This window comes from Oncorhynchus clarkii, chromosome 3 (genome assembly GCF_045791955.1).
Source record: "Oncorhynchus clarkii lewisi isolate Uvic-CL-2024 chromosome 3, UVic_Ocla_1.0, whole genome shotgun sequence".
NCBI classification, from domain to species: Eukaryota; Metazoa; Chordata; class Actinopteri; order Salmoniformes; family Salmonidae; genus Oncorhynchus; species Oncorhynchus clarkii.
Window position 1 is genome coordinate 25,924,774 of NC_092149.1, and position 13,305 is coordinate 25,938,078.

General features: G+C 41.2%; 1 protein-coding gene across 1 annotated transcript; it reads left to right on the forward strand.

Moving 5' to 3' along the window:
• Positions 1 to 1,834: 1,834 nt before the first annotated feature.
• LOC139405848 (tetratricopeptide repeat protein 24-like) lies at positions 1,835 to 12,640 on the forward strand. Its single transcript, XM_071148283.1, has 12 exons — positions 1,835 to 2,089; positions 2,454 to 2,747; positions 5,786 to 5,987; positions 6,096 to 6,302; positions 7,765 to 7,893; positions 8,122 to 8,243; positions 8,378 to 8,470; positions 8,734 to 8,812; positions 8,955 to 9,138; positions 10,807 to 10,889; positions 11,165 to 11,213; positions 11,301 to 12,640. Exons 1-12 carry the CDS (start codon positions 1,880 to 1,882, stop codon positions 11,410 to 11,412), a joined length of 1,764 nt encoding a protein of 587 aa, XP_071004384.1. The 5' UTR covers positions 1,835 to 1,879; the 3' UTR covers positions 11,413 to 12,640.
• The last annotated feature ends 665 nt before the right edge of the window (positions 12,641 to 13,305 follow it).

The window sequence follows — 13,305 nt, forward strand, 5'->3', positions numbered from 1 at the left end:
GTGACCTGCTCAAAGGGTTCCAGGACTGCACACCTCCTCCACCTCCCATTCCTCTTGGGTCAGAGCATCAACAGGTGCATTGACAATGGCCAGGGTAGAGATGATGGCATCCTTTGACTCAAGAAACCACTTCAACATATAAAATGTTGAATTCCACCTTGTAGTGCAGTCTTGTTTAGGCCTCAGCTCAGGCATCCCCATCTGGCGTTGTGTCTACTTTAGTTTTTCAGCACCTACTGTGCTCCTGTGGAAGTATTCCACAGCTGCTTTCACTTTGTTCACAGTGGGCTTCATCACCTTCAGAGCATCTCTTACTATCAGGTTGATTGTGTGGGCAAGACATGGATGATGGGTTCCATTTAACATTTTCATGGCTTTGGTTATGTTAGACAGACCACTTTTCCATCTACTTGCCATTCTCTGGCCACTCTCAACTGGCTTTATATGTGGTTTTGTTTTGGCAAATTCTACACTGTGCTCTATCTAAATGTTGTTTACATTATTAAAAAGCTTCCAAATGCTGTGCTTCTGCCTCATTTTCCAGCTGTTGTTTTCACAGCTGCTCTCCTTAGCTGCAAAGTGTGGGCCCTCCCTTTGGTTGACACTGCGTGTCTGATTGACAGGAACAACAGGGGAGGCTGTTAGTCTGAGCAGACAGTCAGAACGAATGTGTGTGCGCGCTTGAGCATTTAGGCGTATATTATTATTCTTTGAATTAGTTAATTCTATTCATTTAAATATGTTGATTATTCATATCTTAATTTTTTTTATAGATTCGGCTCTTCTGATATGCGAGCCGGCTCCCAACGTTGACATACAAGAACCGGCCCATCACTCATTTACAATGACGGCCTAGCAACATTTCAGTTACGAGCCCAACGCTCTAACCACTAGGCTACCTGCCGCCCATAAATAACTTTCTGGGAGATGTTTCCTTTCTTTCATTTTTAAATATATATATATATATATATATATATATATATATGATTTTTTTTATATATATAAATAAATAAAATAAAAATAAGTAAATACAACAAAAACAAATATATATATATATATATATATATATATATATACATTTGTAAATAGTCATAACTAGCAGTACGATATTTAAGTTGCTGCTTCAGTCTCCTTGTTAATTGTGCCTAAAATCATTTATATGGCCAACTACGCCTCACTTCCTATTTAATATTGCCATAGCAACAGACCTGCTACTTCATAGCTTTCCCTGGCTCCACAAACCAGTAACTCCCTAACATTAGCTAGTTAGCAAGCTAACAAGAAAAGCCAGCTAAAACGTGTGATATAGACTAACTAGGGATTACGGCTGTACGGATAATTTACCTAGGTATTTGTCAAGCTAACTAACTAATTGCGACTGCTCTGTTTTGGATGGCTGCTCATCTTGAAAATGTGAGTGAAATAGCTAACTAAACTATCTACGTTAGCCATGTTACCAAGACTCGAGAAGCTAATGCGTTAACTAGTCATGTGGTTTCAACTTCGGTGCACACCAGATGAGAGGAAAGTAGCCAAGTTAGCTAGCAAACAAGATAGACATCGGTCCATGCTACTTCTCAAAAATGTTTATTTGAATGCGACAATTCTGGCTATATATGCCTAAAAGAAATGCATGTTCAGTGATCACGTAATATACTTAATTAAACATGTATTTGAAGAGGACAGGCACTGAGTGAGTCCTCATGTGGTTTGCCACATAGCTAGTCTAGTACTCATTGTCACCAAAGGAGGGCAGTACTGTCAGTGTCATGACCTGAGTGAGTGTGACTATAATCTGAACTTTATCATTATTTTGCTCTCTTCTTTCCATCAGTCTCCTCATAATGCTATCCTATAGCCACCCCCTGGCGAAATCAATATGGCATCTGATAGCTACCTATCACATGAGGGCAGGAAGAAGAAGCAAAAGAGTGACGAATGTGTAAAGAGCAAAGACAAAGAGGCTGATGTCCTGAAGGTCCAGGTGGACATAGAGGAGCTCACAGCCTCTGGCCACATTGCCCTAAAGCAAGGGGACTGTGAAGAAGCCCTCCGCTGTTTCAAAAAGGCCTTCAAAGCTTCCATAGAGGTGACATTACTTAGGCTACTTCCATGTTGTCCATTTTGAGACATTCTGTCCTGCACCTCACCCATATAATATAGGGCTTGCTAAAACTGTGAGGGGGAGAACTGAGCACATGATTTTATTGTTTGGAAAATGTCCAGGCAACAAAAACTTGTCTGGTTCAAGTCCAAATGGATTACAGTGTTTACACAATCTTTATTGTCCCCCAAATGGTAATTGGTTTTCACAACAACATACATCTGACAACCACAATATTTAGACATACTGTATGGAAGAAAGTCAAATATGCTGCATAATGTTTACTGGTACTTATGTTAGCTTTTATAATGTTTAAGTTGCCTGTCTTACCATACTCTATCACCCACAGTTAAAGGAGACCAGGGTCCAGCAGGCATGTGCCTTTAACCTGGGAGCTGCCTACGTGGAGGTGGGTAAAGCCCTGAAGGGGCTGGACTTCCTGAAGCGGGCCCAGCCAGGAGAGAAGGGGGAGCGGGTAGCAGACCTACAGTTCAACATGGCCGTAGCCCATGAGATCCTGGGGAACCACGGCCAGGCGGCTGGTCACTACCTCCAGGCAGCCCAGCTGTACCGCTCCCAGGGGGATGGGGCCAGTGAGGGGGACTCCTGTATGAAAATGTCCCACTGTCACCTGCTCCTAAAGGTCAGTCAGCTCCAGGTGTATGTTGTTTATGGTTCAGCTCAAGGATCAGATTACCCTACCAAAAATCTCATTAGAGGGGAACTGTAAAACGGCAGTAAACTGTACTTATATTCCTCACCTTAAGCCATTCCAAAATGTAGGTGGGATACTCTCCTAAAGAGATTTAACACCAATCCAATATATTCAGAGAAAAGACCAAACTGTGCTTTTTTATAATGAGGGATTACCACCAGGAGATTTGCTTTCATGCACATTAAGATTGTGCTGAGTCAGAATTTAGAAGACCACCCATATCTTCTGCAAAGAAAATAAGATGCTTATGCATGAGGCCTAGAATACTCGAGACTGAAAATTGAAGGACTATACCACAGTAGGAAGAAAACAAGCTTCTCTGCTAAAATAAATGCTCAAGTACTCAAAAAATGCTTGAGTAAATTGCGATAGTTGAATGATTGTTAAATAAGTTCTTTTTTTACAACCAAATGGAAATAGTTGCTTTTTATGAAAATAGTTTCTTTATAGAAGGGTCCAGACATCTTTTTGTGATTTATTTTTATTTTTTAGAAACAAACAGCAAATCACGTCCTCATCCTCGTTGTATAGTATAGGGGCCCTGAAAAAAATGAACAAAGGCTCCAAAAACAACAACAATATGTAATTTTAGAAACAACAAAGCTCTCAGTATAGTGATGTAGGGCTTTAGATGTTTTACATATGAAATTGTGTCATTCCAAACTTTATCCGCAACATTATATTTCCTTTTGTGCAACTTGAGCGATACCTATATTTGGTTATAAATACTCAACTTCTCCTTTAATTGATTGTCAGTTGATTGATTCATATGAGCCATCTTCCTTCTAATGTATTAGGTGCTCAGAAATCATGCTTTGCAATTCGTTTAATCAATACAATTGTAACACAAAGAAAAATTATGCCATTAACCTTTTCAGATCTTTAGTGAACCTGCCCACCTCCCTCATCTTTGCTGATCACCAGCTGCCACTGATGAAGGGCCAGTCGCTGTCATTATGGTCCGTTTCTCATTGGGACACCCTCAGTCGGTGTGTCAGAGTCAAGCCACAATAAAATTATTTAGAGAACTGCCACAGGCAGTGTGTGGGTATTATCAATAAATTAGTATCATTATTAGCATTTATAATAGGGATGTAAAGATTCACCTGTATGCATCAGTCCCTGGTTCAAATGTTTAAGATCTGAGTGCATCGGTCAGCGGGACCCCAAACCGATCCAAATGTAGCATGCATCTGTCCAAAAATCAATTCAAACGTTGCAAATCACCTGTTCACAATTTTTTGTTGTTGCTCAAATTACTTTCTTTCTACCTTCCGAAAATGCCTCTCATCTTTTGTGACAATTGCATCCTCTACTTCAGTGTCAAACTAAGCATACAATTGTGTTGACAGTCATTGATCGACATTTTGCATGCTGAACAACCCTAAGCAAAATCGGTAGTCAAACTGCGAGCAGCTTCGCTCGCTGACTATTCCTGATCTGGCACATCTGCGCTTCACCTTCAGCATTCAGATGTTTGAAAATGTCTTGTGCAATATTAGGCTTTCAGTTGAGTGACAACCAATGTAATTTGTTAGGTTATTGTTATCAAATGGGCTGTTGAAAATTGTGTTTTACCAGAATAAAGTAGCCTAAGCTACTGCGGGACACACAGCTCTCATCTGGCTTTACATGCTGATCAGAGCTTACATTGGATTTTATTTTGATTGTTCAGGTACACCATCAGCAATAGTTTTTTGTAGTTTTGCTTAAAACAATGAGTATGCGGAGCCCCAGATCGAGGGAGATTATCAGTGGTCTTGTATGTCTTCCATTTCCTAATAATTGCTCCCACAGTTGATTTCTTCAAACCAAGCTGCTTACCTATTGCAGATTCAGTCTTCCCAGCCTGGTGCAGGTCTACGATTTTGTTTCTGGTGTCCTTTGACAGCTCTTTGGTCTTGGCCATAGTGGAGTTTGGAGTGTGACTGTTTGAGGTTGTGGACAGGTGTCTTTTATACTGATAACAAGTTCAAACAGGTGCCATTAATACAGGTAACGAGTGGAGGACAGAGGAGCCTCTTGAAGAAGTTACAGGTCTGTGAGAGCCAGAAATCCTGCTTGTTTGTAGGTGACCAAATACTTATTTTCCACCACAATTTGCAAATAAATTCATAAAAAATCCTACAATGTGATTTTCTGGATTTTTTCTCCTCATTTTGTCTGTCATAGTTGAAGTGTACCTATGATGAAAATTACAGGCCTCTCATCTTTTTAAGTGGGAGAACTTGCACAATTGGTGGCTGACTAAATACTTTTTTGCCCCACTGTACATGGTAAAGTAGATAATTTCATAATGAGGACAGCAATCACTTTTGCTACCTTCATTGCATGGTGGAAGCGGGAGAAGAAGAAGAGCTCACCCGAGGTCCAACTTCCAAAAGGTCTAAACCATTTGATTCTGAGACACGGGTGAAATCCAAAGTTGTGCTTTATATTCATTGGCTATGTCATAGCAAATTTTAAAAATAAATATTTATACATTACTAGCTAACACTTTTAATCTGCAAAAATGACACATTTACTAGTGGGTGATTTCAGATCAAAAGCGGGGTAGATGCCCAGTTTCCCTTATGGCTCAGCTCAGGTGCAACATAGACATATACAGTACATAATTTACACACACACAGAAGTCAGCTCAGAGAAGCCCAGCTCATAAGCTCCATCAGCAGCATATTTTAATTTGGAATGGAAAAGGAATGTGTTTATGCAACAAATGTTAGTGCATTGCATCGAACTGAATCGCATTGATTCGTTCCTCTAATCAAACCGAATCACATATGATAGTTTCAAACTAAAACTTATCGTTCCTGTATTGTATTGTAGCCCATGTATCTAGATATGTATCGAATCGTCTTGAAAGGGAAAGATGCACATCCCTAATGTGTAGCAGCCAGGTCTATATACTGACAGCTCACTGACTGTCCTACATAGAGCTGGTTCTGATTCAAGATGTGTGTTTGCAGGACTGGACCCAGGCAGCTCAAAGCTTCCAGAGGGCTGGAGAGAGCTACAGGATGGCAGGCAAGCTGGACTCAGCCACCATGGCCTACAAAGAGGCAGGGAGTCACATGCTCCAGTCAGATGACTTCACCACGGATGATATCATCACCGTGCTCACTGATTGCCTCGAGCTGAGCAACAACATCAAAGACCCAGAGTTGCTCGGTAGATAAACTGTCAGAGTAACTGAATTGAGGAAAAAACAAATGAGTAACAGCATTGTCAGTCAACAATTTGGTCACAGTTTTGTGACTTTATCCCTCTGTCTTTCAGGTAAGGTGTACAATGACCTGGGCCTGATTTTCTCCCAGCTGAAGTTGTTCCAGGAGGCAGCCGGGTGCTATGAGCGGGCCCTGCCCCTGGCCTGCACCAGGCCCAGCAGGCTGGCCGTGGTCCTACAGAACCTGGGAGCCGTTCACAACACACTGAGCCAGTACCGGCAGGCCCTGGACTACCACCGCCAGGCAGCCAACCTGCATGGTGAGCTTATTACGTCAATTACGTTGGAGAGTTTAGTTATACTGTATTTTCTGCACAGTTCAGTGCTGTTGTTTACTGCATGTAATAATGATATGCCATTTAGCATGCGCTTTTCTCCAAAGTACTCTGCGTGCATATTTTTTCATATGAGTGGTGCAAGCACTCTACCAACTGAGCCACAGAGATTCATGTGTGTGTGAGGAACATGTTACCTGAGGCGTGTAGGAGTAATTGTTTAGGCAGAGGGGCAGACCATTCCTCAAACATTTCATTATAACGTAAACTCACTCACTTTTGTACATCGCCCTGGTCCGTAGAATTGACCTTATTTTAGCGCCCCAAAAATGTAATACTTCCAGATCAACTGTAATGTCAATACCACTATAAAGCACAATTTCTCCACTTTCCAACAACATCCATGATGGGACCTCCACGTTGCCCGTTTCTGCATGATTCAAGAAGGCAATGAGCTCTGTCAGGTCTTTTTAAAAATGGCAGGTGGGGAAGTGAAACTAATGTGTGATAGTGAGGAGGAGAGATGTCGTGTGGGGAAACTGCTTTTTTTCACTCGATCTGTCCAACTTATCGCTGCTAAAATGTAAATAAAACACTATAAATAGTTTATATAATGTGTCATTACATACCTATTTGAAGGTTTGTGTTGAATTTGAATCGGGTTTTTAGGGCGGTGCTAAAGTGATCTTCAGAAGTAAACAGCGACTTTTGAAAGTCATGATCGCTTGCAATGATGATGCAAAAAATGACTAGGTATCCCCCCTTACCCCCGTCACTGTCCATTTCTTGTTTTTAAACGATGAGAGAAGTGCTACATCTGGTGGAGAGAGATTGTAAGTCAGAAACAGTTGCTTTATGCGTGCTGTATATGTTACGGCATGACACGTCACGATGTAACGGAGGGTCCGTTTTTTTCTCCGGTACTATAGAGCCATTACCATGTCGATCAACGCTTGAATAGAAACGTAGTTCACACCCCAGATTTTGAAGTCAACACAGTCGCTACTGTCCCATTAGTTTTCTTTGCAGCCTTGTTTGAATGTCGCGGTTGCGCACATTTGTACAGAATGGGGTGAGTTTACATTACCCTGATTAATCCTTTACAGTACCTTGGTCTGTCTGTGTGTCCAGTGCTCTCCATGCCTCTAATCTGTCTCTGTGAGCAGCTCTCACATTAGCAACAGAGAAAAGTGTGTGTGTGCGCGTGCAGGGGTGTGTGGGCTGAGATTCCACTGAGGCAATCCCATGGGTACTTAGAGTGCTTACCACAGCACCACTGAGTGACTCACACACTGTTATGTCTTGTGCGTATGTGCATATTATTTTTTGCTGTTGGGGATGTGAGCATGACATTATAGCTACTTATTCTTTTTTTAAGTGGGAAAAACGGATCTCTCTCTGATACTTCTCCCCCTTCTCTTTCCCCCTCATTCTGTGTGTCTGTCAGGGTCTTTGGGCAGTCGTCGTGCTCAGGGCCGCTGCTTCAGTAACTTGGCCTTTGCTCTCAGTCAGCTGGGGGAGCATGAGGAGGCAGCAGAGAACTACCTCCACGCCTTGCAGGCCTTCAAAGACACTGGTACAAAGTTCTTCATTCTTTATAAGAATAATAATAAGCACATTTTTCATGTTGAAGTGTGTTCTAAATGTTTGAACAGACTATTAATGACTCTTTACGTCCATTGACCCCTTTTGACACTTAAAGTCTCTCTCTCTTTCTCCCTTGTTTACTCAACTTTCTCAATGTCTCTTTATATTTATCTTTCTTCTTCCTCCTTTTCTCTCTCTATCTCTCATATATCTCTAGATGACTATAAGGGCCAATGGCAGACTTGTGAGTGTTTAGGGGAAGTTCATTTTAAGTTGAGAGACCTGGAGAGAGCCACCCTCTACTACAAACAAGCTCTGGGTTTACTGTCAAAGTGCAAGGTAAAGAGGTCACTACTACAAATACATCAACCCATACAATCAATCCTCAATAGAATATACTTTTTCAGTTATATGTGGTTGCTCAGACCTTATCAGACCGTATAACGTTGGTTAACCGCCGTCTTCATTTCCAGGACTCGTCCAGCTCGGTCCAGGAGCGTCTGGTCAACAAGCTGAGCGAGGCCCTGCAACACAGGCTGTCACTGATCACCCCTGGAAAACCCCAGGTAGGTGCTGTCTGGACACCACACTCCTGACCATCATACTCAGTTGCAGGAAAACAAACTGATTTGTTTATCTATCAGCCAGTATCTAGTTAATATATCAACACTATAACCAGGTAATATATCGACCATCTTCTGGTCTGTTCATGGGAACTATAATGTAGTGTGTGTGTGTCTGTGTATGTGTGTGTATGTGCGTGTGTGTGTGTGTGTGTGTACGTGTGATGTGCCTGCTTGCGTGAAAACCATTACTACACTCTGCATAGAGATGTCTCGGCCCTCGTCTACACACTCAAAATAGAAAAGCTGTTCTGAATGGCCATAGGGCAAAGACTGAGCCCCAAGGTGAGGACCTTCAGTTTAAATGTTGACTGTGAAAAATGGTTCCATTTCAAATCACTTTCAACTCTCTTGTAGAACTTGTAAGTGTACTCATGCGTTTATACAGTTTTATTTCCTGTGTACTGACTGGGCTGTTGTTCCATAGTGAGTGGAGCTGGCTCAGGAGAGTTGTCTACCGGAGAGCCGGGGAAGGAGGAGGAAGCCCCGGTGCCAGATGGAGAACAGGCACACACAGTGACCATGGGAGAAGCAGGTGACTCCCAGTCACCGGTGACAGGATCTCTCACTGAGCAGCCGGGCTATCGGACTGTGCTGCCAGGGGCAAACAGGCAGGGCATTTAACACACACACACACACACACACACACACACACACACACACACACACACACAATGTAAACATCATCATACAGGCTCACACAGTGCACATTATCACTAATTTACTGTACATATTAGCACACATACACTAACGTTCAAAAGTTTGGGTCACTTAGAAATGTCCTTGTTTTTGAAAGAAAAGCACATTTTCTGTTCATTAAAATAACATCAAATTGATCAGAAATACAGTGTAGACATTGTTAATGTTGTAAATGACTATGGTAGCTGGAAACGGCTGATTTTTTTAATGGAATATCTACATAGACGCCCATTATCAGCAACCATCACTCCTGTGTTCCAATGGCACGTTGTGTTAGCTAATCCAAGTTTATCATTTTAAAAGGCTAATTGATCATTAGAAAACCATTTTGCAATTATGTTAGCACAGTTGAAAACTGTTCTGATTAAAGAAGCAATCAAACTGGCCTTCTTTAGACTAGCTTAGTATCTGGAGCATCAGCATTTGTGGGTTCGATTACAGGCTCAAAATGGCCAGAAACAAATAACTTTCTTCTGAAACTCGTCAGTCTATTCTTGTTCTGAGAAATGAAGGCGATTCCATGTGAGAAATTGTCAAGAAACTGAAGATCTCAGACTGTCCAATAAAAAGAAAAGATTAAGATGGGTAAAAGAACACAGACACTGGACAGGGGAACTCTGCCTAGAAGGCCAGCATTCCGGAGTTGCCTCTTCACTGTTAACGTTGAGACTGGTGTTTTGTGGGTACTATTTAATGAAGCTGCCAGTTGAGGACTTGTGAGACGTCTGTTTCTCAAACTAGACACTCTAATGTACTTGTCCTCTTGCTCAGTTGTGCACCAGGGACTCCCACTCCTCTTTCTATTCTGGTTAGAGACAGTTTGCGCTGTTCTGTGAAGGGAGTAGTACACAGCGTTGTACTAGATCTTCAGTTTCTTGGCAATTTCTCACATGGAATAGCCTTCATTTCTCAGAACAATAATAGATTGACGAGTTTCAGAAGAAAGTTATTTGTTTCTGTCCATTTAGTAATAGTGTACATAGCTGCACCATTATAAACACGTGCATAGCCCAATAACACCCATCCAGACAACCCATAAATAAACCCAGGGTAATTTTACTTGTTGTGATTAGCACACTGGAAAATCAAACACGTTTTCATTTCGTGCCACCAGACTCCGGCCTCTTAAATTGTTTATTTTTGCAGAATGTCGTTAAGGTATAAACACCTATTGGGTTTTCTTAAATTACACTGAAGAAAATGAGCTCTGGGAGTGTCTGCTCTGCAGAGAAGAATAGAATCATGGGGAAATGGAGAGTCATTAGCCAGCCACAGATATATCATAAGAGCACCAGCAGAGAAAACAAAACCCCATACATAATTAATGTGCATGGGGATGACCTTGGCTTCCACTGATGATTCACTACCATCCCCCTGTAAACACACACTCATTTCTGCATAGCTGCACTATGTTTGTTATTCTCCCGGTCCCAGAGAAACCATGTATCTAAGATGCCTTTAACTTGGCATTGCTGTGTGTGTGTGGCCAATGTTACACTGCTGCTTGTGATTTAAATTATTATTAAAAAGTTATTTTTGAGATGATGATGTTTGAGCGTGCCTCTTCCTCTCACCTCCAGGAACCTGAATAATCATTTTGAGCATCCCGACCCCTATTACCAGAACCAGGACCCATCAAACCACCCTGTACTCGCCCAGCAGAGTAAGAACCACTCCCCTCAATCTTAACCTGAGAAACGGGTGCACAACATTAACTTTTTTCCAAATCTCCCATTGGGGAAGTAGCTAGCTACTAGCTATAACTAGTGTGTGGGCTAAGTAGTCCTTATTTGGACAGAGGACCACTAGCATGTTAAAATAACACTATTGGGTTTTTTTTCATCCACATTCTGCACATGTTGTTACAAGAAAGTAATGGCTGTTTTATCAAAAGCTTTGTTCAACCAATTTTTACTGTTTGTTATAATCCCTCTGTAGGCGAGAATTTAAATGAGCGCATTAAACCGATGACAACACAGACTAACAGGTACATAATGTTTGTGAGTTATTTCCAGTGATCGGCTTTGGTTTGAGTAATCATTGATACTGACTGAACACGTATCATGTGTTTTAGTGAGACTCCATTGTCCGAGAGCTCCGAAGTTTCACCCACTGCTGCGTCAGATAATGAAGAGACTATACCCCTGTTAATGAAACGGAAGTCCCAAATCTGCACGGTCATGTAGATGCAAGTCCAGGCTAATGTGGTTGGTTAATTGAAAGTATTCATAGGAATTACTCTATTGAGTGTATTTCTATGGGTAAAATCTGCTCTTTGCAAATTGGTATATAAAATACTAATGCACATGTAAGTGCTACTCTATAATATTGTCTGTCTCATCTCCTGCACGTACAGGTGTTGCCTTGTCATTGCATTTGTCTTCCAAACAATCCCTGTGTGTATGCTGGTCATTGTCCCCCACAATGAAATCGGGGAAGGCACTTTGGATCTGTTTCCGTCCGTTAGTAGGTTCACGTGTTAGTCACAAGCGATATCTCAGACAGCACTGGCCCGGTTTTGACTAAACTTGGGTGAATGATGCGTCTTGCCATAGCGTTAAGGCATTTAGAAAATTACACTGATTGGCCAGATGGTGGCTCTGTAACGAGATTGAAAATGCAAACTTTGAAAGGTCACGCCCCTCACCCCGTTTGACCTTAAGTCATGAAATTTAGTAGATCGATCCCTGTCTTCACAAGGAACAAGTTTGTCTCGGGACCCATAAGTTCCGCCATGATGAATTTTCCGGCATTTTGAATTGTGTGAAAAACAGTTAACACTACTCTTCTGTTACCGAATGACCGATCTGCACAAAACTTGATATGTGGCATTTATGGAAAACGATCTCTCAATGTAATATTTGACTGATAGCTACAACAACATGGCCGCTATTGACCAATAAACATTCACGTGGGTGTGGTCTGGCACATAACTGCATATAAATCAGCCAAGGATATTCATATTGTAACATAATTTGGTACACATGTTGCAAACACTGTCAAGACTCAACATATGCAAGAACATTCATATCGACCTTGCGGTGGCGCTATAATCTGTTTGACTTAGTGATGAAATTTGGCACACATGTTTAGGGATATGAGCTAACCCACACGATATCTCAGACACCACTGGCACAATTTTGATGAAATTTGGGTGAATGATTAGTCATGCCATAGAGATCTGGCATTGACAAAATTACACTTATAGGGAAGGGGGCTATAGTAATCAACTGTACATACGTTAGTCATTCGTGGGGGATGACATGTTTACTGTTGCCTTATTTCAAGGTATCTTGGTCGTCAATATTCTAAGATTGTCATCTTGTGTATTATTTCTTTGATCATGCTAACTTAAATCTCTGCTCTTCTCTTGAATCATGGTTGTACAATTTGAAATAAATGTAATCTGTTTTTGAAGTATTTAACTCTGATCCTTTGTAAATTAATAGTCACCCCAAGGCTTAACAAAGCCATCGCCGTTGATCATTGCTACAAGAGAACACAAAAAAGAACGAGCACCCAATCTGTTTTCAATTGGTTTTCCTAAAGGGCACACTTTGAGAAAATAGGCCTAACCTTTAATTAAATGCAAATGGAGGGTAAATTAAACTTGGCCGCTTCAATCGACTTGTTAAACATGTTAATGAAACATTTTCATTATGCCTCCACTATGGCAGAGGTCATGTTCACAGTTTTCACAAGTCAAATTGGAGATGGCAAGAATCAATCTATTGTAAAGAAAACACATTCCATGCATTTGTTTATGGTAAAGAGTGTTTTAAACTAAAGTGTAAGCGTTACCCATCACATGGCTTGATAATAGGTCTACAATTTTTTTTTTTTTTTAACTATATGTAATCACATCCTTTGCCGCTTTTCAGTGGCAATGTAGAAATGATGCCAACGACGCGCAGGGAAACATGCGTCACTCATGATGTAGGCTCAAGTTTACTTTTCCCAACTGGTCAATAAAATCCTGCCTTTTATTGTCAAAGTGCTGTCGTAACTTCTGACTCTTCGGAGTCGGTCTCTATCGAATCTCACCTAATATATCTAATGATCTTTGATTAACTAGTTAA

What these genes read in the sequence shown, in the direction of transcription:
- LOC139405848 (XM_071148283.1), top strand. Translation starts at nt 1,880, where the DNA reads ATGGCATCTGATAGCTACCTATCACATGAGGGCAGGAAGAAGAAGCAA. An exon ending in CCAGGCAGCCAACCTGCATG is followed by an intron (nt 6,303 to 7,764) that starts GTGAGCTTATTA and finishes TGTGTCTGTCAG; the next exon opens with GGTCTTTGGGCAGTCGTCGT. An exon ending in CCCTGTACTCGCCCAGCAGA is followed by an intron (nt 10,890 to 11,164) that starts GTAAGAACCACT and finishes ATCCCTCTGTAG; the next exon opens with GCGAGAATTTAAATGAGCGC.